At 44.7% G+C, this 27,638-nt stretch overlaps 1 protein-coding gene across 5 annotated transcripts in view; it reads left to right on the plus strand.

Moving 5' to 3' along the window:
* Cnot10 (CCR4-NOT transcription complex subunit 10) overlaps positions 1-17,852 on the plus strand; it is a 51,957-nt gene extending 34,105 nt beyond the window's left edge. For 2 of the 5 annotated variants that reach the window (XM_090351805.1, XM_090351809.1), the window contains 8 exons: positions 626-802; positions 1,274-1,354; positions 6,172-6,285; positions 9,666-9,796; positions 10,542-10,577; positions 10,768-10,895; positions 16,014-16,089; positions 17,416-17,852. In XM_090351805.1, the coding sequence (XP_090207931.1) occupies positions 626-802; positions 1,274-1,354; positions 6,172-6,285; positions 9,666-9,796; positions 10,542-10,577; positions 10,768-10,895; positions 16,014-16,089; positions 17,416-17,570 (898 nt within the window). In that variant the 3' untranslated portion in view covers positions 17,571-17,852. The remainder of the gene's footprint in view (positions 1-625; positions 803-1,273; positions 1,355-6,171; positions 6,286-9,665; positions 9,797-10,541; positions 10,578-10,767; positions 10,896-16,013; positions 16,090-17,415) is intronic. The other 3 variants (XM_090351806.1, XM_090351807.1, XM_090351808.1) reach the window with 3 other exon arrangements.
* The last annotated feature ends 9,786 nt before the right edge of the window (positions 17,853-27,638 follow it).

Raw genomic sequence — 27,638 nt, forward strand, 5'->3', positions numbered from 1 at the left:
GAAGCCAAAAAAGCCGGATGGGGTACTGTGGCTCAAGTAGTAGAGTGCTAACCTTGAGCTAAAGAAGTTCAGGGACAGTGTCCCCCTGAGTTCAAGCCCCAGGACTGGCCAAAAAAAATTATTCACCTGGGCCGGGAGTTTGGCCTAGTGGTTAAAGTGCTTGTCTAGCATGCATGAAGACCCGGGTTCGATTCCTCGGTACCACATATAGAAAAAAGCGGGAAGTGGTGCTGAGGCTCAAGTGGTAGAGCTCTAGCCTTGAGAAAGTCCAAGGACAGTGCTCAGGCCCTGAGCTCAAGCCCAGGACTGGCAAAAAAAAAAAAAAAAAAAAATCACCTATGAAAGGACAAAAGGTTTTTTGTTTGTTTTTATTATTTATTTATTTTTTGCCAGTTGCCACTTGAGCCTCAGCACCACTTTTAGCTTTTTTCTATGTATGTGGTGCCAAGGAATCAAACCTGGGTCTTCGTGTATGCTAGGCAAGCACTCTCCCACTAGGCCAAACTCCCAGCTCCTCAAAGGACAAAAGTTTTTGTTAACATTTCATTGGTATTATTCTGAAAATAGAAAAGTTTTGTTTATTTTTATGCCATCTGGTTAGCTAATGTAATTTTGTTCTTCTAAGTGATGGACAGTCTTCAGCCATTCCTGTTGCTAGTATGGAGTTTGCAGCCATTTGTCTCAGAAATGCCTTGTTGCTCTTACCTGAAGAACAGCAAGACTCAAAGCAGGAAAATGGGTCTAAAAATAGCAATCAACTAGGGGGGACCACAGAAAGCAGCGAAAGCAGTGAAACTTGCAGGTAATAATATTACCCCTGTTTCCCCAAGAAAATCCTTCCAGGACTTTACTAAGCCATCTTTTCTTTCAGATAGATTTCCTAAAATCTTCATCTAGAATTTCCAAAATTCTTCTGTTGTAAACCATAGCGAAGGAAGTTATCATTCTAATGTAATTAATAGATGAGAAATGTATAAAAACATTGAAATGATTTCCTTTATATAGTAGAGATATTTTTTATTTAGAAATTTGTTAAACTATTGCATGCTGGAGAAAAGATAACATTTACCTTTAATGTGTTAGTGATACCTAATAAGTGTTTTCATTGTTTTGATTATTTTTACATTTTTTATCAAATAATTGCATGGGAATGGGAATAGGCTTGCTTAACATACATGAGGCCAAAAAAACCAGAAGGGATGCTGTGGCTCAAATGGTAAATTTACACTTAATTTGTTTCCTTTTCATAATTATTAGTCTGTCTCTATTTCAGCAGCAAAAGCCATGATGGTGACAAATTCATTCCAGCCCCACCTTCTTCTCCATTAAGAAAACAAGAGTTAGAAAACTTAAAGTGAGTATCTAAAGCATAGTAAATATTACATCTATTGAAATGAGCATATTGGTTTTCACCTCCTCTACCGCTAATACTATGAATTGAATACCCCATCTTAAGAAAAAATACCTGCACTGTGTGTTTGGAATTCACAGCCTCCTTCATGTACCATTTTCTGGCCTTCATTGTTCACTACCGTTGTATACTTGGCACCACTTTCGTGTGTTTTGTTTTGCCATCCCTGGGGCTTGAACGCAGGACCAGGGCACTGTCTTTGAGCCATAGTACCACTTCTGGCTTTTCCTGTGTGTGTGGTATTGAGGAATCAAACCATTGCCATTTTAAAATAAAAAGCAAACAGAAGAATTAAGTCACCTTCCTGATCTTGTCATATAAACCTAATCACTGCAGTGCTTCTGGAGATGAGAGATAAATAGCAAAGCATGCCTCCCTGGTCCCCAGTCCTCTGCCAGAGAGTAGGCTTTTCCAGAGAAGTTGCTGGTGAAGCCAGTTTTGGGGCACTAAATTATTGCCAATAGGTTCACCAGGAAAATCTCTGGGAGTGTTACTGCTTGCCTGCCCTCATCCTCATCTCTTCGGTCCCTGGTTCAGATTTAAAATTATATACCTAGTAACCAACTCTCCATCTCCCCCCCCCCCAAAAAAAAAACATGCTTCATAGTGTTGCTGTTATATTTTTCTTTCTTTTTCCTTGGTGCTGTTCCTAGGGCTTGAACTCAGGGCCTGGGCTCTGTCACTGAACTTTTGCTCAAAGCTAGTGCTGTACCACATGAATCACAGCTCTACTTCCAGCTTTTTGGGCATGCATATCTATCTATCCATCTATCTATCTATCTATCTATCTATCTATATACATATATATATATACATTTAGTTTTTAATTTTTGGCCAGTCTTTGTCCTTGCTCAAGGCTAGTGCTCTGCCACTTAAGCAGCAGCACTACTTCCGGCTTTTTCTATGTATGTGGTACTGGTCTTTGTGCCTGCTAAGCAAGCACTCTACTACTAAGCTGTGCTCCCCGCCCTGTTGGGCAGTTTATTAAAGATAAGAGTCTCATAGACTTTCTTTCCTGGACTGGCTTCAAACCACAATCTTAGTTAGCCTCTTAAGTAGCTAGGATTACAGGCGTGAGCCACTAATGGCCAACTTGGTGCTTTATTTTGAGGATAGTCGGTGAGCTCATAGCATGGTAAGGTGGCATGTTGAGGGGGTGGGGAACCCTATGTTGAATGACAGTGCCATCAGTAGACAGCACACTCATGCACTGTGAGCTCAGTTTGCTCTGATACAAGGACCTACCTAGACAGTCTTTTAGTCCTCCCTTGATAGCTCAAGCTCAGTGGCCTGCTGGTGCCTTCTCCAAAGCTAGTATACTTTTTTTTTTTTTGGCTAGTCCTAGGGCTTGAACTCAGGACCTGGGCACTGTCCTAGACTTTTCTCAAGGCTAGAGCTTTACCACTTGAGCTACAGCACCACTTCCAGCTTTTTCTGTGTATGTGTTACCTAGGAATCAAACCTAGGGTTTTGTACATGGTAGGCAAGCACTCCTATCACGAGGCCATTCTCCTTCCCCAACTAGTATACTTTTCTATGGAGCCAGAAAGTGAGGAGCTATTTTAAAAATTCCATCAATCAATTGTGGGGCATATGATGAGGAAACAGCCAACACTTGTCAATCTGCCCAGCTACACTTCTCTTTTCTTTTTCTTTCTTTTTGCTAGTCCCAGTGCTTAAACTCAGGACCTGAGCACTGTCCTTGGGCTTTCTCAAGGTTAGAGCTCAACCACTTGGGCCACAGCACTATTTCTAGCTTTTTCTATGTATGTGGTACCAAAGAATCAAACCCGGATTTTCATGCATGCTAGGCAAGCACTCTACCACTAGGCCAAACTCTCCACCCCCAAAGTCCCTCTGCTCATTTCTTCCTTTCTTTTTTTTATTTATTTTTTTTAATTGTTGGTTGTGGGACTTGATGCTTGGGTCTGGGCACTGTCCCTGAGCTCTTTAGCTCAAGGTTACCACCCCCTTGAGCCACCATGCCACTTCCAGTTTTCTGGTCAGTAATTGGAGATAAGAGTCTCCTGGTCTTTAGTGTCCGTATTGGCTTTGAACCTCGATCCTCAGATTTCAGCCTCCTGAGTAGCTAGGATTACAGGCCTGAGCCACTGTTCCCGGCTCTGTCCCTGAGCTTCTTTTTGCTCAAGGCTGGTGCTTTACCATTTGAGCCACAGCCCCACTAGCTATGCCTTTCTAATAGGGCCATTTCAAGTAATACTCTTGAGAGCATTAGAAAACAGTGGTACTGTGAGGGTCTCCTCTTCTTTCACAGGCCAATATTATGTGTGTGCACTTTAATAGTATACATATAGATTATGATTGTAAACATAACTCAAAATTCTGTAGGTCATTTGTGGTTGACCATGCAGACCACATTTCTATTTGACAAGGGTTTATTTTGAGATTGCTTTGGGGAGCTGTTGTTTGACATTCAAGTGATCAGGTCTGGTCATTAGACCTGTTTTAAATGAGCTACCCATTAAGTAGGAAACCAGACAAGTGAAGGTTTCTACTCCAACTTAACAAAATCTGTATAACTTGAATTTTATAGTTATTCAGTATGAGGTATTTTTATAGAATGTTGTCTGTAACTGTGAATTAAACTTTTTAATGTACTCTTGATACTGTTGCTTAGCAAGAACTTTAGCCTTTTGCTGAGTCTAATTCCAGCAATCAGGAGGCTGTAGCAGGAAGACTGGAAGTGAGAATTCCTTGAGCTACATAGAGTCTCTGTCTCAAGAAATCAGAGGGTGCTGGGAAGCAAAGCTCTGAGCTGTTTCTTCTTCTCTATTTACTTCTCTCTGTCCACTTAAATGTTCTCTCTCATTCAAATGCAACAGGGCTCTCGAAGTCTACAAAGTAAAGCTGATGCCAGGCACCAGTTGCTCACAGCTCAGGAGGTTGAAATCTTGGGATCATGGTTCAAAGCCAGCTCGAGCAATAAAGTCCATGGGAGTATTATCTTCAATTAACCACCAGAAAACTGAAAGTGGCACTGTGGCTCAGGTGGTAAAACACTAGCCTTGAGCTGAAGAGCTCAGGGACAGCATCTCAGGCCCAGAATTCAAGCCCTACAACTAGCCAGAGAGAGCTCAAGAGAGAAACCAAAGGTTTGATTGAGGATGTATCTCAGTGCTTATCCATGCTATATTCCTAGTTCAATCTTGACTTCAGAGAACACTATGCTGTCAGGTTTTTTAAAAAATTCATTACTGTCGGGCGCAATGGCTCACGCCTGTAATCCTAGCTACTCAGGAGGCTAAGATCTGAGGATCACAGTTCAGAGCCAGCCCAGGCGCTAAAGTCTGTGAGACTCTTATCTCCAGTTGACCTCTAGAAAACCAGAAGTGGTGCTATGGCTCCATGGGTAGGGCTGTAGGGCAGTAGCCCTGAGCTGAAGAGCTCAGTGACAGCACCCAGTCCCAGAGTTCAAGCACAGGACTGGAACTGAAAAAAATTTTCATTATTAACCACATTTGGTTATTTGGGGGATAGAGGATGAATTGGATAGCAGTTAAAAGTTAAGGATGATTTACACACAAATAGCCAAACTGCTTTATCCATCTTTCTTTTATTTTTCGTGTGTGTGTGTGTGTGTGTGTGTGTGTGTGTGTGTGTGCCAACCCTGTGCTTGAATTCGTGGCTTGAGTACTATCCATGAGCGCTCAAGGCTGGCACACTACCATTTGAGCTACACCTCTACTTCTGATTTTTTGATGGTTAATTGGAAATAAGAGTCTTACGAGGCTGGGAATATGGCTTAGTGATGGAGTGCTTGCTTAGAATGCATGAAGCCTTGGGTTTGATTCCTCAGTACCACATTAAAAAAAAGGCCAAAAATAGTCCTGTGGCTCAAGTGGTAGAGTGCTAGCCTTGAACAAAAAGCTCAGTGACAGTGCCCTGAGTTGAAGCCCCAGAACTAAGGCAAGAGGGACAGTCTTAGAAATTTTTTTCTTGGGCTGCCTTTGAAGCCAGATCCTTAGATCTTAGACTCCTGAGTAGCTAGGATTATAGGCATGTGCCACCAGCACCCAGTTTATCATTCACTTCTTTTAGAGGAGGGGTGCTGGCACAGTCTTACCAATTGCCTTTTTGTAGGTAGGATTACAGGTATACGCTCCCATGCTTAGCTTGGCACACTCTACCTTGGCCAATTTCTTTCTCTGGAGTCTTCCAGACTGTTGTGCCCAGGGCTATCCTGGAACTGTGATCCTATAATCTCAGATTTTTTTTTTTTAATGGTTTGTTTTTTTGTTTGTTTGTTTGTTTTTTTTTGTGCTGATTCTGGGGCTTGAACTCAGGGCCTGAGCACCATCCTTGGGTTTTCTGAAGGCTAAAGTTCTACCACTTGAGCCACAGCACCATTTCTGGCTTTTTCTATGTATGTGGTGCCAAGGACTCAAACCAGGGTCTTCATGCATGCGAGGCAAGCACTCTACCACTAGGCCAGACTCCTGGACCCTAATCTCAGATTTTTATGTAATTTAGAATGACAGGTATACTGTAGCACCTATCAGTTGAGAAGCATTCCCCCCCCCCCTTTTTTTATTTTTTTGCCAATCCTGGGTCTTGAACTCAGGGCCTGGGCACTGTCCCTGAGCTTCTTTTAGAAGCTCAAGGCAAGTGTTGCTACTTTCCCTTTCTTTTGTAGTGTCTAGTCATCATAGTTATAATTAGAACCTTTATTGCTATTTGGCAAATTGGAACCATTATCAAGTTTTACCAAAGGCTTTGGCCTTTCTTGCTCTGTGTTCTAGATGCTCCATCCTTGCTTGCAGTGCTTACGTGGCCTTGGCTTTGGGGGATAACCTTATGGCTTTGAACCATGCGGATAAACTTCTTCAGCAACCCAAGTTGTCCGGATCTCTTAAGTAAGTGTCACTTGCCCTATATGTCCCTGGTCCACCTTCTCTTAAGGCTGTTGCACTACTATTCCTTACTCCTCCAATGCAGTATGTAAGTTTAAACAGACTTTCATCTCATATTGTGACGATGGAAATGTTTTTCTCTCTTGGCTCTTAAGGATTTGAGAGTGGCATTTGCTGAAGAAACATGGCATGTGCTAAGAAACACAAACTTTGGACTCTAGTTTCTGCTGATAGTCTTTGGGCCCTAAAAAGTAGAATTCTAGGGCTAGGAGTTTGGCCTAGTAGTAGAGTGCTTGCTTACCATGCATGAAGACCCGGGTTCCATTCCACAGTATCACATACATAGAAAAAGCCAGAAGTGGTGCTGTGGCTTAAGTGATAGAGCTCTAGCCTTGAGAAAGCTTAAGAACAGAGTTCAGGCCCTGAGTTCAAGCCCCAGGACTGGCCAAAAGCAAAAACAAAAAACAGTGGAATTCTAAAGAAAAGACTCACCAAAAAAAGGAAAGTTGGTTCATATGATAATCCGCTCTGAAGAGTGCAGTTTAAATAGAGACAGGAACTTTGTCTTCTCCCAAGCCACTGTACCACTCCACAGGAGAGTTTTGTGTAGGCTGTCCAGATACTGTAGTAATAATAATAATAGCATTGTCATTTCTGTTGTAAAGGAAAAGCAGTATGCTTTGAATTTGTTGTATAATGCTGATCCTGAAAATTTTTTCAAAAGCCGTATAACCTTTTTAGAACAGTTTTTGTTTTGTTTTGCCTTGGAGGCCTGTTTGGTGATAGTTTGAATTTGGACCTCTTGCTTCTAGGCAGGCTCTCTACAAATTAGCCAAGCCCTTAGCCTAAACAGTTACTTTTTTCCCATTTGTTGTGTGGCTTATATTTAAAAAGTTAAATATAACTACTTCTCTTTTACCTTTCAGCCATGTTCGTTTGTAGTGTACACTTGGAATTATAAGGTCGTACACTGAGGAATTTGCCAACAGTCTTTAAAAAAAAAAAAAAAATAGGGCCAAGAGTTTGGCCTAGTAGGAGAGTACTTGCCTAGCATGCACGAAGGTTCAGTTCCTCAGTACCACATACATGGAAAAGAGCCGGAAGTGGTGCTGAGGCTCAAGTGGTAGAGCTCTGGCCTTGAGGAAGTCCAAGGACAGTGCTCAAGCCCTGAGCTCAAGCCCAGGACTGCCACACACACACACAAAAAAAAATACAGCTAGCCGCAGTGGCTCATGCCTGTAATCCCAGCTACTCAGGAGGCTGAGATCTGAAGATTGTGGTTCAAAACCAGCTGGGGCACTAACATTTGTGAGACTCTTATCTCCAGTTAACCACTAGAAAACTAGAAGTGATGCAGTGACTCAAGGGATAGGGTGTCCTTGAGCTGAAGAGCTCAGGGACAACACACAGGCCCAGAGTTCAAGTCCCAGAACTGACCAAAAAAAATTGAAGCTGAATGTCCCAGTAGCTCACATCTATAATCCTAGCTATTCAGGTAGCTGAAATCTGAGGGTCAAGGTTCAGAGCTAGGAAAGTCTATAAGACTCTTACCTCCAGAAAACTGGAACCTCAAAGTAGTAGAGAATAGAACACTAGCCTTGAGCACAAGAGCTCAAGAACAGCACGTAGGCCCTGAGTTCAAGCCCTGTGACTGACAGAAAGAGAGCGAGAAATCGAGCTGGCTACCCATGTCCCATGCCTGCAGCTACTCAGACTGATGTTCAGTTTGAAGCCAGACTAGGCAGGGAAGTCCTTGAGACTCTTCGATTAACAACCAAAAAGCCAAAAGTGGAACTGTGGTTCAACTAGTAGAGTTTTAGTCTTGATTGAGAAAAGGCTCAGGCCCTGAGTTTAAGCCCAACACAAAAGAAGGCAGGGAAGGCCTAGATGGAGAATGTAGCTCAGTGGTAGACTACATGCCTAGCATGTACAAGGCTCTGGATTCTAGCCCAATATTATAAGAGAAACAGAATGATTTGTGGGGATTATCTAACATTAATTTTGAAGCTGGGTGTAGTGGCTCACACCTGTAATCCTAGCTACTCAGGAACTGAGGATTGAAGTTCAAAACCAGCCTAGGCATAAAAGGACCTGAGACTCTTATCTCCATTAACCTCTAAAAAAACCCTAGGAAGTGGGACTTGGCTCCAGGGTAGGATAGTAGCCTTGAGCTGAAGAGCTCAGGCACAGTGCCCAGTTCAAGTCCTGTGACCCAGCCCCCCCCCCAAAAAAAATTAATATTGATTGATAAGTGTTGTTTCAAACTAATGTTCCTCAAACATAGCCATGTTTTCTTGAAAATGTAAAAGAAGAAGCCAGATATTGGTGGCTTAAGCTTGTGATTCTTGCTACTCAGGAGTCTAAGATGGTCCAAGGCTAGCATGGGCAGAAACGTTTGAGAGAATCCATCTCCAAAATAACCAGCCAAAATCTGGCTAGAAATGTGGCTAAAATTGTAGCGCTCCCAAGCAAGCAAACCAACCCTGTGTTCAGATCCCAGTACCAATATATATTTTTTTGTTGGTGGTTGTGGTCATGGGGCTTGAACTCTGGGCCTGAGCACTGCCCCTGAGCTCTTCAGCTCAAGACCCTACCCATGGAGCCACAGTGCCACTTTACTTTTCTAGCGCTTAATTGGAGATAAAGAGTCTCACAGTCTTTAGCACCCGGGCTGGCTTTGAACCAAGATCCTCAGATCTCAATCTACTGAGTAACTAGGATTATAGACATGAGCCACCGCACCTGGCTTATCCCCCCCATACATACCTCTCCCCCTCACAGTCCTGGGGTTTGGACAATTTTGCTCAAGGCTAGCGCTCTGCCACTTGAGTTACAGCACCACTTCGGGCTTTTTCTGTGTATGTGATACCAAGGAATTGAACCCAGGGCATTGTGCATGCTATGTGAGGACTCTACCACTAGGCTTCGCTCCCAGCCCATATATTCTTGTGTTAATAATATTTTCTAGTTGAGCAGCATAAATTTGCCAATTTGCGTGTGTGTGTGTGTGTGTGTGTACTTGTGTACCTATGTACCTGTGCATCCACATGCATACACTACTGGGGCTTCAACTCTAGGTCTTGAGTTCTGGCTTGACTTTTCACTTAAGGCTAAAAAGAGCCATACCTCCAAGTGCTTGGATTTGAACTCAGGCCTTCCTGCTTGCTAGACAGATACTCTGCAAGATATTTCTAAAAGACAAACATGTCTTAGAGTGGAACAACCTTTAATTGATCTAACTTAATTAAATACATTTAGATTTCAACTGAAGGAGCTACACACATAACCAGTATATAGTAATATAATATGTCCAGTATTGTACAGTTGATATTTTGTGATGACTTACTTTTTTTTTCAATGTGGAATCTGCTTTTTCATTTTAGGTTTTTGGGCCATTTATATGCTGCAGAAGCCCTCATCTCTCTCGACAGAATATCCGATGCTATTACTCACTTGAACCCAGAGAATGTCACTGATGTCTCCTTAGGGATCTCTTCAAATGAGCAGGACCAAGGTTAATGAGGACACACTTGATCAGAACTGGTCACTGTTGCCAGTGCCTTCCTATCATAATCAGGATGTGAGGAAATCTGAGGGCATGGTGTGGAGGGCATGAACTCTCAGGTGGCCTTTCACTTTTCTTTCCTTTTTTTTTTTTTAGCTGCACTTAATGATGTAATTGCTTGCTAAGTAAACCTGGGAATGGATTATCATATCTCCTATCTTACTTTTGAAAGGTGGTAGTATCAGAAGATTGTTCTCTTTCCTTTTCTCTGTTGTCTTCTCTTTCTGTCCTATTTCTTTGGTAAGAAACAGGGTCTCAATATATTGTGCAGGCTGTCCTCAATCTCCTGAACTCAGGCATTCCTTAGCTGCCTGGGCCATTGGGACTACAGGTGTGTGCCACCATGCCCAGCTTAAGAAGGTTCATTTTGATTTGGTTCTAATACTGTAATTTTTCTTTGAGCCAATTCCACAATCCAAGCAGGAATAAAAGTACTATATTCAAAAAGCCAATTTTGAATTATATGTAAGTTTTATAGGAAGTGAAGTTGTATAGTATTCACTTTATTCTTAGCACTCAGGCTTGGGGTGGTGTGGGTGGCATTCTGACATCTTTTACTACAACCTCCACTACATGAAAGATGATATCATGACAAATTATGCTACATTAGGTTTCCATTTCATAAAGAAACTTAGGCTTTTAGAAGATACACTCTGTTGTCCTTTCCCTCAGATTTATTTTCATGTATTTGTAGGATCAGACAAGGGTGACAATGAAGCAATGGAGTCCTGTAAGTAAGAAGTTTTGTAAATACTAAAGTAGCCTGGCCTGCATCCCAAAGACTTAGACCCTACATCTTTTGTGTCCTTCATTTATTTGTGAGCCTGAGGAACAGTGCTGGCTTTGTTCTGAGTGGCTTGGGTGGTGGGCTGGGTTGCTCTTACCCAGTCTTTTCATCAGTGTCTACCCTTTCTCCCCAGCTGGGAAGCGGGCCCCACAGTGCTACCCCAGTTCTGTCAACTCTGCCCGGACTGTGATGCTGTTCAACCTGGGCAGTGCATACTGCCTAAGGAGCGAGTACGACAAAGCCCGGAAGTGCCTACACCAGGTGAGGCAAGGCCCCAGGACCACACAAGGATATGCCGCTGCCTTGTTCTTGCAAGCAGCAAGAAAATCGTTTGAAGTTATTAAGGCTTTTCTTAATTTATTTAAAGCTTCTAGTTGCTTTGTTAAAGTACTATTTTCCTAGGCCGAAAAATATTCTTGCAGTTCAGCATTGTATATGAACATAGTCGTATAATGGACGAAATATATTTGCTCATTTTTTTCTTTTCCTTTCTTTCTTTTTCTTTCTTTTTTTTTTGTCTATACTGGGTCTTGAAATTAGGACCTGAACACTATCACTTAGTTGTTTTTTTGCTCGAGGCTGGTGCTCTGCTACTTGAACCATGGTTTCACTTCTATTTATTTTGCTAATTAATTGTAGATAAGAGTCTCATAGACTTTTTCCTGCCCATTGTGGCTATAAACTGCAATCCTCAGATCTCATCCTATGGGATTTTTGTTTTATTTGGTGTCATTCCCGGGACTTGAACTCAGAACCTGGGTACTGTACCTGAGTTTTTTTTTTTTTTTTGCCAGTCCTGGGCTTGAGCTCGGGGCCTGAGCACTATCCTTGGGCTGGGCTTTCTCAAGGATAGAGCTCTACCACTTGAGCCTCAGCACCACGTCCAGCTTTTTTTTCTATGTACGTGGTACCGAGGAATCGAACCCTGGTCTTCATGCATGCTAGGCAAGCACTCTACCACTATGCCAAACTCCCGGCCTGTACCTGAGCTTTTTTGCTCACAGCTAATGCTCTATGACTTGAGCCACAGCTCTACTTCTGGCTTTTTGGGTGATAATTAACAATCTTTCCTTCCTGGGTTATCTTCAAACCATGACCCTCAGATCTCAATCTCCTGTGTAACTAGGATTACATATGTAAGCCACTGGTGCCTGGGTTCATTCTATGGTTTGAGTAAAACTTCAAAAAAATGGACAACAGTCTAAATAAGAGTTGTCTTAGATTATGTTGCATCCTTAACAATTCAACACTATATCACTGTGAACTTCACTAAAGTGAAAAGAGCTAGACGTGACATAATGAGAAGAGTTGATTGAACCACTATTTGCAATCCCATGGAGCTGTGAGAGTGCAATGTGTGCAGTGATAGCAGTGACCTTTTTTTTGTTTTTAACTATTTACTCTTAAGATTTTAAATTTTAGATTAAGTGAATCCTTTTTTTTTCCTTTTTAATAGTTATCACCTAGCACCAGTGGCGTATACCTTTATCCTAGCTAGTCAGGAGGCTGAGGTCAGAGAATCGGTATTCAAAGTTAGCCCAGACAGAAAAATCTAAAGGACTCCTATCCAGAAGCTGAGCAGGAAGCATGGTAGAGCACCAGCCATGAGCAAGCAAGTACAAGACCCTGAGTTCAAGCCCTAGTACTTATACATCCAGAAAAGTACGATAGTTAGGGCCAGGTGTACTATTATACACACATACGTCCTAATAAGCTGGGTGCCAGTGCCTCCCACCTCTAATCCTAACTACTCAGAAGGCTGAGATCTGAGGATCAGGTTCAAAGCCAGCCCAGGCACAAAAAGTCTGAGAGACTCTTATCTCCAGCTAACCACCAGAAAACTGGAAGTGGCATTGTAGCTCAAGTGGTAGAGCACTAGCCTTAAACTGAAGAGCTCGGGGACAGAGCCCAGGCACAGAGTTCAAGGCCCAAAGTTCAAGCCCCATGACCAACTAAATAAATCCTAGATAATCTGGAGACTGAGGCAGGAGGATTACTTGAGTTTTGAGTTTGAAACCTGGCTAGATATCATAATGAAACCATCCCCCAGAAGAAGAAAAGGTAGAGCACTAGTGGATCACTTTTGTAATCCCAGCTATTCATGAAGCAGAAATCAAAAGTACTGGTATTTGAAGCCAGCCAGGATAAAAGCTAAGATCCCACTTCAATCAGATGCTTGTAATCCCAGCTACAGGAGGCAGGAGGGAGGAGAATTGCAAAGCAAAGCCAACTCCAAGCAAAAATGAAAGAGCCTACCTGAAAAATAAAAACACTAAAAGATCCTAGCTACTTAGTAGGCTGAGACCTGAGGATTGAGATTCAAAGCCAGTCTGGGCAGGAAAGTCCATGAGACTCTTCAATAAATTATTCAGAAAGAGGTAAAAGTTGCACTGTGGCTCAAGTGGTGCAGTGCTAGCCTTGAGCACAAAAGCTCAGAGAGGGGCTGGGAGTTTGGCCTAGTGGTAGAGTGCTTGCCTAGCATGCATGAAGACCCAGGTTCAATTCCTTGGTACCACATACTTAGAAAAAGCTGGAAGTGGTGCTAAGGCTCAAGTGGTAGAACTCTAGCCTTGAGTAAAATCCAAGGACAGTGTTCAGGCCCTGAGCTTAAGCCCAGGACTGGCAAAAAAAAAAAAAGCTCAGAGACAGCAAGCCGCAGGACTGTCCCTCACCCCCCAAAAAATTAAAACAAAAAAAAGGAATTGGAGGTATGACAATGAATAAGAGGAAGGAACGGGGAGAGGTGTGGTGATGCACACCTGTAATCTCCAAATTTAGGAGTTAGAGGCAGGAGCAGTGCAAGTTCCCAGGCCAGCCTGAGCTACATAGTGAGATTGCCCCCTGGATTTTACCGCTGAGATGATGTGTCAGCAGACCTCCAGGCAGAGGCACCACCATCCTTGGCAAGATGAATGGGGCTGTACTAGAGGGTACTTAGCATCAGCACCAACTCCACAGCACAGGGGTGGGTAATTTCCGCACAGGCCATGCATATAGCACACACCTGTCAGGAGTGAGACACAACACAAGTAAACGTATGTCTGCTTCTCACAATGCTTCCTATAGAATTTTAATCTTTTTTTTTTTTTTCTTGTCAGTCATGTGGCTTGAACTCTGGGCCTGGGCATTGTCCCTGGGTTCTTCAGCTCAAGGCTACCATCCTACCCCTGGAGGCACACCACTTCCAGTTTCTAGAGGTTAATTGGAGATAAGAATCTCACAGACTTTAGTGCTTGGGCTGGCTTTGAATCACAATCCTTAGCCTCCTTAGTTGCTAGGATTACAGATAGGAGCCACCGTGCCTGGCTAGAATTTTAATACTTCAGATATAGGAAGTTTGTACAAATGGTTCCTAGTGAGAGAGCCCACGGGTGCTTGCCAGAGAAACAAATTGAAATTAAACCTGCTCTCCGGAGACAACATAGCTTCCAGAAGTTTCCCAGCTATGCAAGGAAATTGATATTGCCTAAAACTGATGGTGCTGAGCCGTGGGAAATGAACTCAAATAATATTTAGTCACCTTGGTAGCATCTGGTCAGCATTTCAGATCCCAGTCAGCAGGTTGAGTGATGGACTTGGAGGAAAGTGGTTAGTGTTGTACAGGGGTTGAATAGTGAATTACTCTGGGAAATGTTAACAACTAGCCCTCCATAGCTAGCTGACACAGTGGGGTCAGGCCTGGTTCAGGGATGGAGGGAGTTTGTTTTGGTCCCTTGGTTTCTAGGTTAATCCAGTGGCTGGACCTTTGTTAATTGGGAGGCCACCCTGCCTAGAAGAGTTGGCAAGGGCTTCCAGAAAATGTCTCCAAGGGCGCCTGCCACCCCCCCACTAAGCAATGAGAACAGCCCATAAGCAAAGTACCGTGGAAGTTTTACAAAATTATGCCTTGTATTCTTTTAGAAAAAGCTGCATATGGGGTAGTACAAAGAACAAAAATGATGTTTCCTAGCCACTTAAGAGAAACGATTTTAGTATCTGCAGAGTACTGTAACGATGCTCTTACTATATAAAGCTGGACCTGCAAGTATAAACATTCCACACTCTGGGCTGAGTGGTTACCCCTCAGTGACCTGAGAGGAATGGGCTACCTCTTGCACATGCCTGCGCTGAGCTGAAGAGACAGGCTCTGGAGAAGATGCCCCCTGGGCCCAGTTTCTCCTTACATTATTAGGACCAAACCACTGTGTTCACTCCTCAGCTTTCCATGCTATTTCCCTTGTGGTCTGCCTGTCCTGTCTGCCCCACAGGGCCTCCCTTACCCCACAGCTCTATTTACCATGGACTCACTTGCCTTGCTCAAACTAGCTTTTGGGCTTCATTTTGTTAGGTATTTACATGCAGGATATCTGCACCTTCCTCTGGTCAGTCACCAAAATTGTGAAAATACATTTGCAGTTCTACTGAGGGAATAAGTGAAGCAGACCGGATGCAACAAGCAACTGAAGCTAGCTAGAAAATGCAGGTTCATACTCAGGCACTCAGGCTAGGGAAAACTGCAGGTGCAGCCTGAGGAAGTGAATCTAATGTTAGTGTCCTTAACCAAAGCAGCCCAGGTTTCCTCCCCTTAGTGCTGCCTAGTGCTATGGCTCTTTCTCATGTGAGTCAGGCACTGGTGCCTCACTCTTGTAATCCTAGCTACTTAGAAGTCTGAGAACAAGATCACTGTCTGAAGCCAGTGCAGGGAGAAAAGTCTGTGAGACTGTTACCTCCACAGACTATCAGCAAAGGTGGAAGTGGAGCATTGCTTCAGGGAGTAGAGTGTTAGCTTTGAGCAAAAAGGTGAGGATAGTTCTCAGGTCCTGAGTTGAAGTGCCCAAACCAGCACATATACATGCCCCCCAAAACACACAAAAAAACCACATGTTGCCTAAACCAGTAAATTATTATATTTTATAAGTTGTATTGTATTTAAGGCGAGGCCTACTAGGGTTTCATTATAGTTTCAGCAATAGGGGAACTGAGGTTGAAGGATCATGAGTTCAAGCCAGCCTAGGCTATAGGCTACGTATTAGAACCTGTCTTAACTGGATACCCATGGCTCAAGCCTGTAATCACCTAGCTACTTGGGAAGCTGACATCTGAGGAACTTGATTCAAAGCCAGCCCAGACAGGAAAGTCCAAGACATTCATGTCCAATTAACTACCCAGAGTCAGAAATGGAGCTGTGGCTCAAGTGATAAAGCACCAGCCTTGACTAAAAAGCTAAAGGACAGCTTCAAGGCCCATTAAGGCAGGAGGGGATCCCCTAGAAAGCCTGTGGAGTGGAGCTTGGATAAGTCTAGCTGATAGATTTTTCTATCTTCTTTCTCTCTGTTTGACATTGAGAGTTTGTATCTTAAACTGTTGGTTGTTCATGGATGTCTTATGTTTTGAGCAAAGGCGGCTTCCATGATCCATCCTAAGGAGGTTCCCCCCGAGGCCATCCTGCTGGCAGTCTATCTGGAACTGCAGAATGGTGAGTAATCAAGACCCTAGTGCAAGAAAAAGAAAAACTTACTCCTTCCTCAAAGATGTACTCATCAAGTTCTTCACATAAAATGCAGCAAGCACCACTGGTTATAGCTCAGTATTACTGTGAGGGTCCTGGCATTCGGCCTGCCTGTGTTTTAAGAACTTCTGGGCCAGGGGTATGACCTAGTGGTAGAGTGCTTGTCTAGCAATCAGAAAACTCTGGGTTCGATTCCTCAATACCATACACACACAAAAAGTGAAAGTGGTGCTGTGGCTCAAGTGGTAGAGTCGCTAGCCTTGAAAAAGCTCAGGGACAGTGCCCAAGCCTGAGTTCAGGTCCCAAGAGTATTAAATTAAAAAACCAGGTCGAGGGGGTGGTGGTATGTGCAGGAGTTTGGCCTAGTGGTGGAATGTTTGCCTAGCATGCACAAAGACCCAGGTTCAATTATTTGGAACTATATACCTAGAAAAAGCCAGAAGTGGTAATGTGGCTCAAGTGGTAGGGTTCTAGCATTGAAAAAACCCAAGGACAGTGCTCAGGTCCTGGGCTCAAGCCCAGGACTGGCAAAAAAAAAAAAAAAAGAACATTCTCCAAGTAGGCCTATACCTGTACCTGAGAATCCTTAAGAAAATTTTAAAAACCTCTTGACAGAGCCAGGCACCAGTGTCTCACACCTGTGATCCTAGCTATTCAGGAGGCTGAGATCTGGGATTCCTGATTCAGAGCCAACCCAGGCAGGAAAGTCTGTGAGACTCTTATCTCCAGTTAATCAGCAAAAGGTCAAAAGTAAAGATATGACTCAAGTAGCAGAATAGCCTTGAGCAAAAAACTCAGGGACAGGGGCCAGGAGTTTGACCTAGTGGTAGAGTGCCTGCCTAGCATGCATGAAGACCCAGGTTCGATTCCTTGGTACCACATACATTGAAAAAGCCAGAAGTGGTGCGGTGGCTCAGGGTAGAATTCTAGCCTTGAGGAAAGCCCAAGGACAGTGCTCAGGCCCTGAGCTCAAGCCCAGTCCTGGCACAAAAAAAAAAAAAAAACTCAGGGACAACATTTATCCTCTGAGTTTAGTTCTAGGACCAACATAAACAAAAAGGAAAAAAGAAAAGGATTTCTAGGCTGCTATGGAGTTCTCTGTGGTTCCCATATATCATCAGAGCTGCAGACCACTGCTTCTTTAGACTAGTTGTGCCTCCCTTACAAGATTTTAACAGGCAGCTGTCTCTGCAGTTGGCACTGTTGCATACTTGCTGTGTTGTTTGTTTGTTTGTTTGTTTTTCTGACATGGGGCTTCCAGCTTTTTTTTTTTAATATGATGTGTTTTTATAGGTAATACCCAGCTGGCCTTACAGATCATAAAGAGGAACCAGCTCCTCCCCACAGTGAAGACACATTCAGAAATGAGGAAGAAGCCTGTGTTTCAGCCTGTGCACCCAATCCAGCCCATCCAGATGCCAGCCTTCACTGCTGTTCAGAGGAAATGATTGATTGCTTTGGAGAGAGTCACCTGACACAAAGGGCAATATTTACTGGTCTTTTCAGTTATGTCACTGCAGAATGAGTGAATAACAGACTGAGGTAAAGGATGCGAGTTTTGAAGACACAGTTTTAAGACTGTTTTACTCTTTTTGCCAGAAGGTTACTTTAAATTAAGGATTCACAAACTTGTTTTCAGCCGTTTTTCTTTTAAACTCTGACAGACTTAATTTTGAACCATTATTTGACCTATGTGTCATAGACAATTAAAACAAGATCCTGTCAGAACACCCTTGTGTTCTTTCTTGCAACTTGGAGTATTTTCACATGTGAGATTTAGTGTTTACATTTTAAAAAGGACTAGAGCTGGGCACCAGTGGTTCACGTCTATAATCCTAGCTACAGAGGAAGCTGATATCTGAGAATTGCTGTTCAAAGCCAGCCCAGGCAAAGGAATTTGTGAGACTCTGTTCTCCACTAAACTACCAAAAAAGCTAGAAGTGTTAAAGCTCTAGTCTTGAGCAAAACAAGTTCAAGGACAGCATCAAGCTTTGTGTTCAAGCCCCAAGACTGACACAAAAAATAAAAATGGAAAATGCATAAGAACCTATCAGGCATAATTGGGTTAAAATGAAATGACTGATGCTCACTTTCTAGCAATTTAAAGGCTTTTCCCAAGTCATGAATATGAGATTAGCATTGTTAGAATTTGCCAGTAGGTTGGGGCTGGGAATGTGGCTTAGTGGTAGTGTCCTTGCCTAGCATGCATAAAGCCCTAGGTTCAATTCTTCAGAACCATATGAACAGAAAAACCTGGAAGTGATGCTGTGACCCAAGTGGTGGAGTATTAGCCTTGAGCAAAAGAAGTCCAAGGACAGTGCTCAGGTCTTGAGTTCAAGCTACAGGACTGGCCAAAAAAAAGAGTTGCCAGTAGGTTAGATGCACTAATTGTAGGTAGAAAAATAGTAAGAGACCTGCTTCAGATAATTTAGTGACTACCCAGACAGTTAGATATATTCACCAGCGCTTGCCTTTCAGAAGTATCTCTTGCTACCCTTGTTCTTTGGTTTCCTATTTCAGAGGGTTCAGACCATGAGTTCTTGGCTCTGCTGATTCTGGGCCTGTAGTGAGACAGAACATCATGGTATGGCCTGTGATAGAGGTTGCTCACCTCACAGTGGGCAGGGAATCAGAGAGGAAGGGCCAGCAACAAGCTCTCCTCCAGTCCTACACCTAAGCTTTAACACATGAGCCTGTGGTCGTCATTTTATATTCAAACCAAAACAGCCATTATACAAGATTTGAACTTAGGGCCTGCCTCCATCACTTGAGCCATAGTCTTAGATTTTTTTTCCTTTCTTTCTTGCCAGTGCTGGGGCTTGAACTGGTGGCCTTTTCTGTTTCTGTGGTACTGGGGAATCAAACCCAAGATTTTATGCATGCTAGCCAAGCACCCTACCACTAAGCCACATTCCCAGTCTATGCCTTTTTCTCTCTTCTTTTCTTTTCTTTTCTTTTCTTTCTTTCTTTCTTTCTTTCTTTCTTTCTTTCTTTCTTTCTTTCTTTCTTTCATCAGTTGTTGGTTCATGGGGCTTTGGTTCATAGGGCTTGAACTCAGAGCCTGGACATTGCACTGTCCCTGAGCTTTTATTTTTATTTTTTTCTTTGCCCAAGTGCTCTGGAACCAGAGCACCACTTATGGTTTTTTGAGTGGTTAATTGGAGATAAGAGTCTCAGGGGAACTTTTCTGCCAAGGCTGGTTTCAAACACTGAGCCTCAGATTTCAATCTTCTGAGTAGCTAGGATTACAGGCGTGAGGTACCAATGCCCAGCTTTTCTCAGCTTCTTATTTATGGTAAGATCTTGAGGATCAAGGTTTGAGTCCAGCCTGAGCAAAAGTTCGTCAGACTTCATCTCCAAAATAAACTGCAAATAGCAGGGCTTTAGGTGTAGATGTTGCTGAAGTGATAGGTAGCCAGCTTTGCAAGTCCAAGGCCCTGAGTTCAAACACAGTGCCAAAAGAAACCATACCTTGCTGAGTGCTAGTGGGTCTTGCCCTGTAATCCTAGCAATACAGGAGGCTGAACTCTGAGGATTGCAATGCAAAGCCAGCTTGGGCAGAAAAGTCTGTGAGATTCATCTCTAATAAACTGAAAAAGCTAGAAGTAGCACAGTAGCTTAAGTGATAAAGTGCTAGCCTTAGGCTCAAACAGCCTCAGGGGCAAGCTGGCACCAGTGCCTCACGCCTGTAATCCTAGCTACTCAGGAGACTGAGATCTGAAGATCAAGGTTCAAAGCTAGCCAGGCACTAAAGCACTAAATGTGCATTAGAAAATGAGAAGTGGCACTGTGGCTCAAGGTAGGATGGTAGCCTTTAATTGAAGAGCTCAGGAACAATGCTCAGGCCCTGAGTTCTAGTCCCACAACCAAAAAAAAAAAAGGTCAAACCTTAATCATGGTTCTTTTCCAAGTGTGTCATTTTCATACCATGGAAAATTGAAAAATCTCAAACCACTTTTTTTTCCCCCCATTCTTGGGGCTTGACTCTATCCCTGTGCCCTTTTGCTCAAGGCTAGCACTCTGCCACATTGAGCCACAGCTCCACTTCTGGTTTTCTGGTGATTAATTGAAGATGAGTCTTCTGAGGAGCTAATATTACAGGTGTGAACTACCAGTGCCCAGTTCAATTCAAACTGTTTTAAGTCAGTGACTGGCAGTACACATATTCTAGATGGATTGGATCTTGAGAAGAGCCACATGGGCTCTGTTCAAGTTCCAGCTCTCCTTCCATTGAGTGGGCTGCACACTCCTAGTGAATTCTTTTTTTTTTTTTTTGCCAGTCCTGGGCTTGAGCTCAGGGCCTGAGCACTGCCCTTGGACTTTCTCAAGGCTAGAGCTCTACCACTTGAGCCTCAGCACCACTTCCAGCTTTTTTCTATGTATGTGGTACCGAGGAATCGAACCCGGGTCTTCATGCATGCTAGGCAAGCACTTTAACCACTAGGCCAAACTCCCTGCCCCTCCTAGTGAATTCTTTAGGACCCATAGGCTGTGGCTGCAAAGCAGACTTGAGAGCAGCTCCAGTGGCCTCCTGAAATAAGGATGCTTCGTCTAAGTGGCACCATCATGGCATCTTGATGCATGGTGGGGGCTATTCTGAAAACTCCTAGAGGTGAAATCCCACTTCCCCCCCCCCTCACGCCCAGGTGATAGGCCTAGAAGCAGGGGTGGGGACTTGGATAGTAAGTTCCATGACCTGCCAGGTGGCAAAGTCTGGAGCTCCCTGTCACCCTCCCCACTAACAATGACCCTGTTCAGGCCCCCCATCCCTACCCCCGCTGCCTTTGCTCCAGTCTCCTGCATCCCCTCTTCAACTCCCATTACAGATATCTGGTTTGTTGAGATTGTTTTCTTGCTCTTTCTTTACTACCCTCGTGGCTCAGTTTCCTAACTATATCGAGTACATTGAAGGCTGCAAGTGTTTTGGGGACACATGTCCATTTCCAGTCACCAGCTTTCTAATAAAGACTCTGGATTCAACCTCTCAGAATTAGAGTTTTCTGTATCTCACAATCAGATTCCCAACAACAATCTTAAGCCACAGGGAAGCCTGGCGCCAGTGGTTCAGGTCTGTAATCCGAGGTATTCAGGAGGCTGAGATCCTAACCGAGATAAGGTCAGAAGTGGAGGTGTGTCTTGAGCAATAGAGCTCCTGGCAGAAAAAGTTAAGGAAGAATGTGAGGCTGAGTTCAATCTTTGCTACCAGATGTGGGGGGAGGGAGAGAAAGGACTGATGACATAGTTTTCAATACCAGAGGTAGCTTCCAGTCTTGATTCTGTCATTAGGACAAGTTAATCCAGAACAAGGTGCTTTCTTGAATTCCTTGTGCCTGTGCCTTAGATGGCACAATGTGTGATCGATTGTTGCAGTGGATCTGCACTTACTTCCTGTGGTTGTAATGAGGCTTAGGGCCTGGCTGTTGTTACTGCTGAGCCAACCTTAACCCCAGATCTTCACATGGGAACTCTGAAACTTCCCCAGAACTTCCCCAGAAGGAGCAGCAAGGGGTCCTTGTCCTATGTCCTATGTCTGGTTCACAGTAGCCGAGTGAATGCCATTTTGGATCCTCACCCCTTCTTCCCTGACTTGTCCTTGTCTTTCTCTTGGGAAGTGAGGTCCTGGGTTTCTCTAATCAGGGTACCCTCTTCCACCCTTTTCTCCTGATTACAGCCCTAAATTCCTGTGTGCAGTTCTGCCTTCTCCCCAAAAGATCCCACAGGAACACTTGCACAATAATATGCATGACTGTTGCTCCAGTCTCCCCACAGAGCTGTGAATCTCCCCCCATACACCCAGGGGTTCAGTAACTCATCACCCGAAAGAAGTTTCCTAGCCTTCTGACTTTGTCCTTGGTCTGCACTGCTCAGTTTTCTCTTTCACAGGTTCAATGTGGCAACCTTTATGTGCCTGTCCTGGAGCCTGAACATGCCCTTAACTTTTTCTCACAAGGTTGGTGTTCTACCACTGGAGCCTGAACTCTACTTACAGGTTTTTGGGTGGTTAGTTGGAGATAAGAGCCTCTGGGATTTGCCTGCCCTTGCTGGCTACAGAACTAGGATTTCAGGTGTGGGCACTAACACCTCACTTGAAGAAGATTTTCATGGTAAGCCCAAATAGGACAGTGTAAAATCTACAAGAACCTCCCTATAGTATACCACATCTATGACATATCCTGTCAACCTGTCTTTCCGGGTGAGAGCAGGTTGTGGATGGTTCCCGTGAACAATCAAATCTGCTAGGTGGAAAATGGTGCTGTTAGCTGGGTGTGGTGGCTCACACTTGTAATCCTAGCTACTTTGGAGGCTGAGATCTGAGGGTTGCGGTTCAAAGCCAGCCCAGGCAATACAAAACTGTGAGACTCTTATCTCCAATTAATCTCTAGAAAATGGGAAGTAGGGCTGTGGCTCGAGGGCAGGGTGGTAACCTTGAGTTGTGCACCCAGGCACAGAGGTAGGGTGGTATCCTTGAGCTGAAGAGCTCAGAGACAGTGCCCAGGCCAGAGTTCAAGCCCCATGACTCCCCCCCCCAAATAGTGCTGTTTCAGGGTTGGGAGCCGAACCTAGTGGTAGAGTGCTTGCCTAGCAAGCATGAGGCCCTGAGTTTGATTCCTCAGTACCACATATACAGAAAAAGCTAGAAGTGGTGCTGTGGTTCAAGTGGTAGATTATTATCCTTGAGAAAGCTCAAAGATAGGCTCACATGGTAGAGTGCTAACCTTGAGGAAAGCCCATGGACCGTGGTCTGGTCCTGAATTCAAGCCCCAGGACTAGCCAAAAAAAAGAAGATGGTGCTGTTTCCTTTCAGGCTTGGCAGTACCCCAGGCAGGGAGGGTGGGGGCTGGGCTGAGGGTCATAGGTCTTGGCATCCTGACACTCCTGGTGTCCTGAAGTGGGTTCAACAGTGACCCCGCGTCGGTGGGTTCCTTACTGGTAAGGCTCCGTCCCCCCAGTCATCTGGCCCAGCCTAAAATAAACCCTGGCACAAAGCCACCATTTCCACCACCTAACCTTTCTCTTGGGGAGAACGGCAGAAATGGTACCTCCGGGATAGGAGTAGGTCTTCCAAGGGGAGGCAGTGGAGTTCCTGAGCCCCTCATCTGGGGCAAAGGGAATCCGTGTGGTGACACACAATTGTCCTGAGGATTTAGGGGGATTTGCCCAAGTGTCCCTGTGGGCCCCCAGCCTCCTCCTAATCCCGTCCACATTTCAGACTACTTAGGATCGCATTAAATGTCAAAGCCGGCGTTTAGGGAAATAATCTACATTTCGTATGCATCGCCTGGGTCAAAAGAAAAGCAGCGAGAACCCGGGAGCCTTTGGCGGGAGGGGCGCGCTGTGTGGTCCGAGCGTGACCGGGGAATGCGGGTCTTCCTCGAGTAGAAAATGCTAATGCTTTGTTCCTGCCTCGCGGGCGGGCGTCACCGCCGCCGCCGGGCGTCACCGCCGTCTTTGCATGTGCGCGGTCCCGCCTCCCCTCCCCCAGCCCGGCCCGGCCCGGGTTTGGCAGAAGTCCTCGGCCGTCCTCGGCCCCCCGCCCCCCGGGAGCCGGCAGATGTGGACGCCTTCTGTTATTCTGTGCGATGCCACTTAAGGCTCGCATCGCTGAGTCCAGGCGTTCCACAAACCGACTCATGGTCCAGCTGCACACCGATGCCTTTGTGGCCAGGGACGCAGCGCTTGTGCCATCGTCAGGCAGCGGGGAAAGGTGGACACTGTCACTGAAGGGGGCACCCATCCTGAGAGAGAGGAGAGCGCGGGTGCTCAGCAATCAACAGCCGCAGCTCAGCTCCGGGGCTCGGGCGCAGTGCGCCACCTAGCGGCGGCGCTAGGATCCGCCGTCCAGCCTAGGTCCACACCGCCCTGGCCCTGTGCATGGCCGGGGCGCGGGGAGGGCCCCCGGGTCGGAGAGCGCCCCCTGGCGGCCAGGCGGCCAGCCCACTGCAGAGGACGGGGGTGGGAGGCGAGCTGGAGGTCTGCGGGCACCAGGCTCCCTTCCTTGGGCGACCCCCCCACCTTCTGTGTGAGTTCCAGTACTGGCAAATCCTAACTAAAGTGCTTAATTTGTTCGATGCCTGTATTTTCGCTTTGTTCATTACCACCTTTTGTTTATATTGTTTTGGTTTTGGTCTTGGTTTTAACAAGATCTCAACCTAGGCCTAGGACTGGTGGCCCAGGCTTGTAATCTTAGCTGTTTAGGAGACTGAGACTGGAGGATCTTGGTTCAAAGCCAGCCGGGGCAGGAAAGTCTTTGAGACTTACCTCCAGTTAAGTACCAAAAAGCAAGAAGTGATGCTGTCGCTCAAATGATAGAACACCAGCCTTGAGCAGAAAAGTTCAGGGACAGCACCGAGGCCCTGAGTTCAAGTACCAGGAAAAAAGGAAAAAAAAGATCTCATACTACCTCAACTTCCCCACACCACCAATCCTGGTTGGTATTTTAATTTTTTTTTTCCTTACCAGTCCTGAGGCTTGAAATCAGGGCCTGAGCTCTGTTCCTGAGCCTCGCTGTGCTCAAGGCTAGCTCTCTACCACTTATACCACAGCACCAGTTTTGGCCTTTTCTGTTTATGTGGTACTGAGGAATTGAACCCAGGGCTTCACGTATGCTAGCCCAACACTCTACCATAAGCTACATTCCTAGCCTCTATTTTAATTTTTAATTTCATTTTACTTCCTTTCATTATTTTGAGTTAATGTATTCTTTTGTTAATTTATTTAGGATATTTTTCCATTATTAATTTATGGGGGGATTGTTTTGTTTTTGCCAGTCCTGGGGCTTAAACTCAGGGCTTGGGCACTGCTCTTGGATACTTTTTTTTTTTTTTTTTGCTGAAGGCTATGGCACTTTAGCCACAGTGCTACTTCCAGCTTTTCCTGTGCATGTGGTACTGAGGAATCAAACCCAGGGCTTTGTGCATGCTAGGTAAGCACTCTACCACTAGGCCAGAATCCTAGCCCTATTTGTTGTTGTTGTTTTTGGTTTGTTTTTTTTTGCCAGTCCTGGGCTTGAGCTCAGGGCCTGAGCACTGTCCTTGGACTTTCTCAAGGCTAGAGCTCTACCACTTGAGCCTCAGCACCACTTCCAGCTTTTTTTCTATATGTGGTACCGAGGAATCGAACCCGGGTCTTCATGCATGCTAGACAAGCACTTTAACCACTAGGCCAAACTCCCGGCCCTGTTGTTGTTTTTGAAGTTATTTTTTTCCTATATTTTTATTGTAATTAATAGAAGGGTTACATTATATTCATCAGATAAAGGTGCATTACTTCACAACATTAATACCCTTTCTCATGTCTTGGTCCCCATTTCCCTCCCCCCACCCTTTATTTGTTTTTATTATTTTTCCTGTGCCAGTACTGGGGTTTGAATTAAGGATGTGGGCAGTATCCCTGTGCTTTTGTGCTCAAGACTAATGCTCTACCAATTGAGCCACCGTGACACTTCCAGCTTTTTTGTGTGTGATTTAATTGCAGGTAATCTCATAGACTTTCTTGCTTCAAACCAAGATCCTCAGATCTCAGCCTCCTGTGTGTCCAGGATTACAGGCATGAGGGGTGCCAATGGCTCAGGTCTATAAGAAGCTGAGATCTGAGGATGTTAGTTTGAAGCCAGCCTGGGCAGGAAATGCCTGGAGATTCTTTTTTTTTTTTTTTTGCCAGTCCTGGCCACTGTCCTTGGACTTTCTCAAGGCTAGAGCTCTACCACTTGAGCCTCAGCACCACTTCCGGCTTTTTTCTATGTATGTGGTACCGAGGAATCGAACCCGGGTCTTCATGCATGCTAGGCAAGCACTTTAACCACTAGGCCAAACTCCCGGCCTGCCTGGAGATTCTTATCTCCGATTACCTATTCAAAAACCAGAGGTAGCATTGTGGCTCAAAGTGGTAAAGAGCCACCCTCGAGCAAAAAAGCTCAGGGACAGTGCCCAGTCCCTGAGTTCAATCCCAGCAAGTGACTAACAAAAAAGAAAAATGTGTCTGAGGCTCTGAGTTCAAACTCTAGTACTGGCAAATACAAAGTTAATTATTCATGATATGTGTCAAGGACAGGTTTTATGTCATCACTGGGCCAGAGAAAATATCTGTCAGTTGCCAAATTTCTCCGGATAAAACAATGTTAAAAACATGAGAAAGGGGTATCAGTGTGCGAGAAGTAATGCATCTACTACCTGATGAATGAAACTGTAACCCCTCTCTATACATTACCCCAACAATGGTGCCTTATGTGTAAAATCGTACTACTACTCAGGAGGCTGAGATCTGAGGACTGTGGTTCCAAGCCAGCCCAGGCAGGTAAGCTTGTGAGACCCTTATCTTCACTAAACTACCAAAAAAGCCAGAAGTGAAGCAGTGGCTTGTGATTGAGCAATAGCATTGAACACAAAAGCTCAAGGACAGTGAGACCCTAATTTCAAGACCCAGAATGGGGTGAACACACACACACACACAACAACAACAACAACAGTCATCAAAAATCCAGTCAATAGCAAATTTGAATCCCATCTGTACAACTGCTTTGAGTAAAGCAACCACTTAATGTTTAGAACAGAATTCAGGTGGAAATCATAGGATTCTATCTTCAACAACTTTGAGGCCTTGAGTTCAAAACCAAGTGTCACCAGTAAGTAATCAATCCATCAATCAAACCTATCCTTGGGTGCTCCATATGAAATGTAGGAGAAAGAACAAAGTTCATGGCTGCATTGTAGCTCTTTGATAGAACCTGAGCCTCCCACACCCCTGACACTGGAAGTAGCTTGCAGGAGGAAGTGACTTTTCATGGAGCAGTAGCAGAGGGAACAGAAGGTTGCTTTGAGTGAGTCAGATAATTGACACTGGGAAAGGACTGTCACATTGCAGTCATTCCAGAGAGAGCTGTCTAAAATGTGGCAGATAGATGAGCATCCATCTACAGGCATATGCCTGTAATCCTAGCTACTGCAGAGGCTGAGATCTGAGGACCAAGGTTCGAAGCCAGTCCAGGCACGAAAGACCATGAGATGCCAGTTTACTACTAAAAAGTTAAATGGTGCTGTGGTTGGCGCCGGGAGTTTGGCCTAGTGGTAGAATGCTTGCTTTGCATGCACGAAGACCCGGGTTTGATTCCTTGTACCACATACATAGAAAAAAGCTGGAAGTGGTGCTGAGGCTCAAGTGGTAGAGCTCTAGCCTTGAGAAAGTCCAAGGACAGTGCTCAGGCCCTGAGCTCAAGCCCAGGACTGGAAAAAAAAAAAATGGTGCTGTGGCTCCAAGTGGTAAAGCACTACCCTTGAGCACAAAAGCTCAGGGTCAGTTAATGCTCCAGAACTGGCACAGGGAGGAGGGAGGTGGGAGAGAGAGAGCGCGCGCGCGCGCAAGAACACTACATTAGATCATTAGATGTAGCAGTCTTCCATCTACTTGCATACTTGCTTGGCCAAGTTTTCTTCCTTTTTTTTTTTGAGAATGACCCTACTGAATTAAAATTCAATTAATCCAACTTTAAGGTCATGGAAAACTATTGGTGAAGAATCATT

The sequence above is a fragment of the Megascapheus bottae genome, chromosome 18 (assembly GCF_031878675.1).
Source record: "Megascapheus bottae isolate mThoBot1 chromosome 18, mThoBot2.hap1, whole genome shotgun sequence".
In the NCBI taxonomy this organism is placed as follows: Eukaryota; Metazoa; Chordata; class Mammalia; order Rodentia; family Geomyidae; genus Megascapheus; species Megascapheus bottae.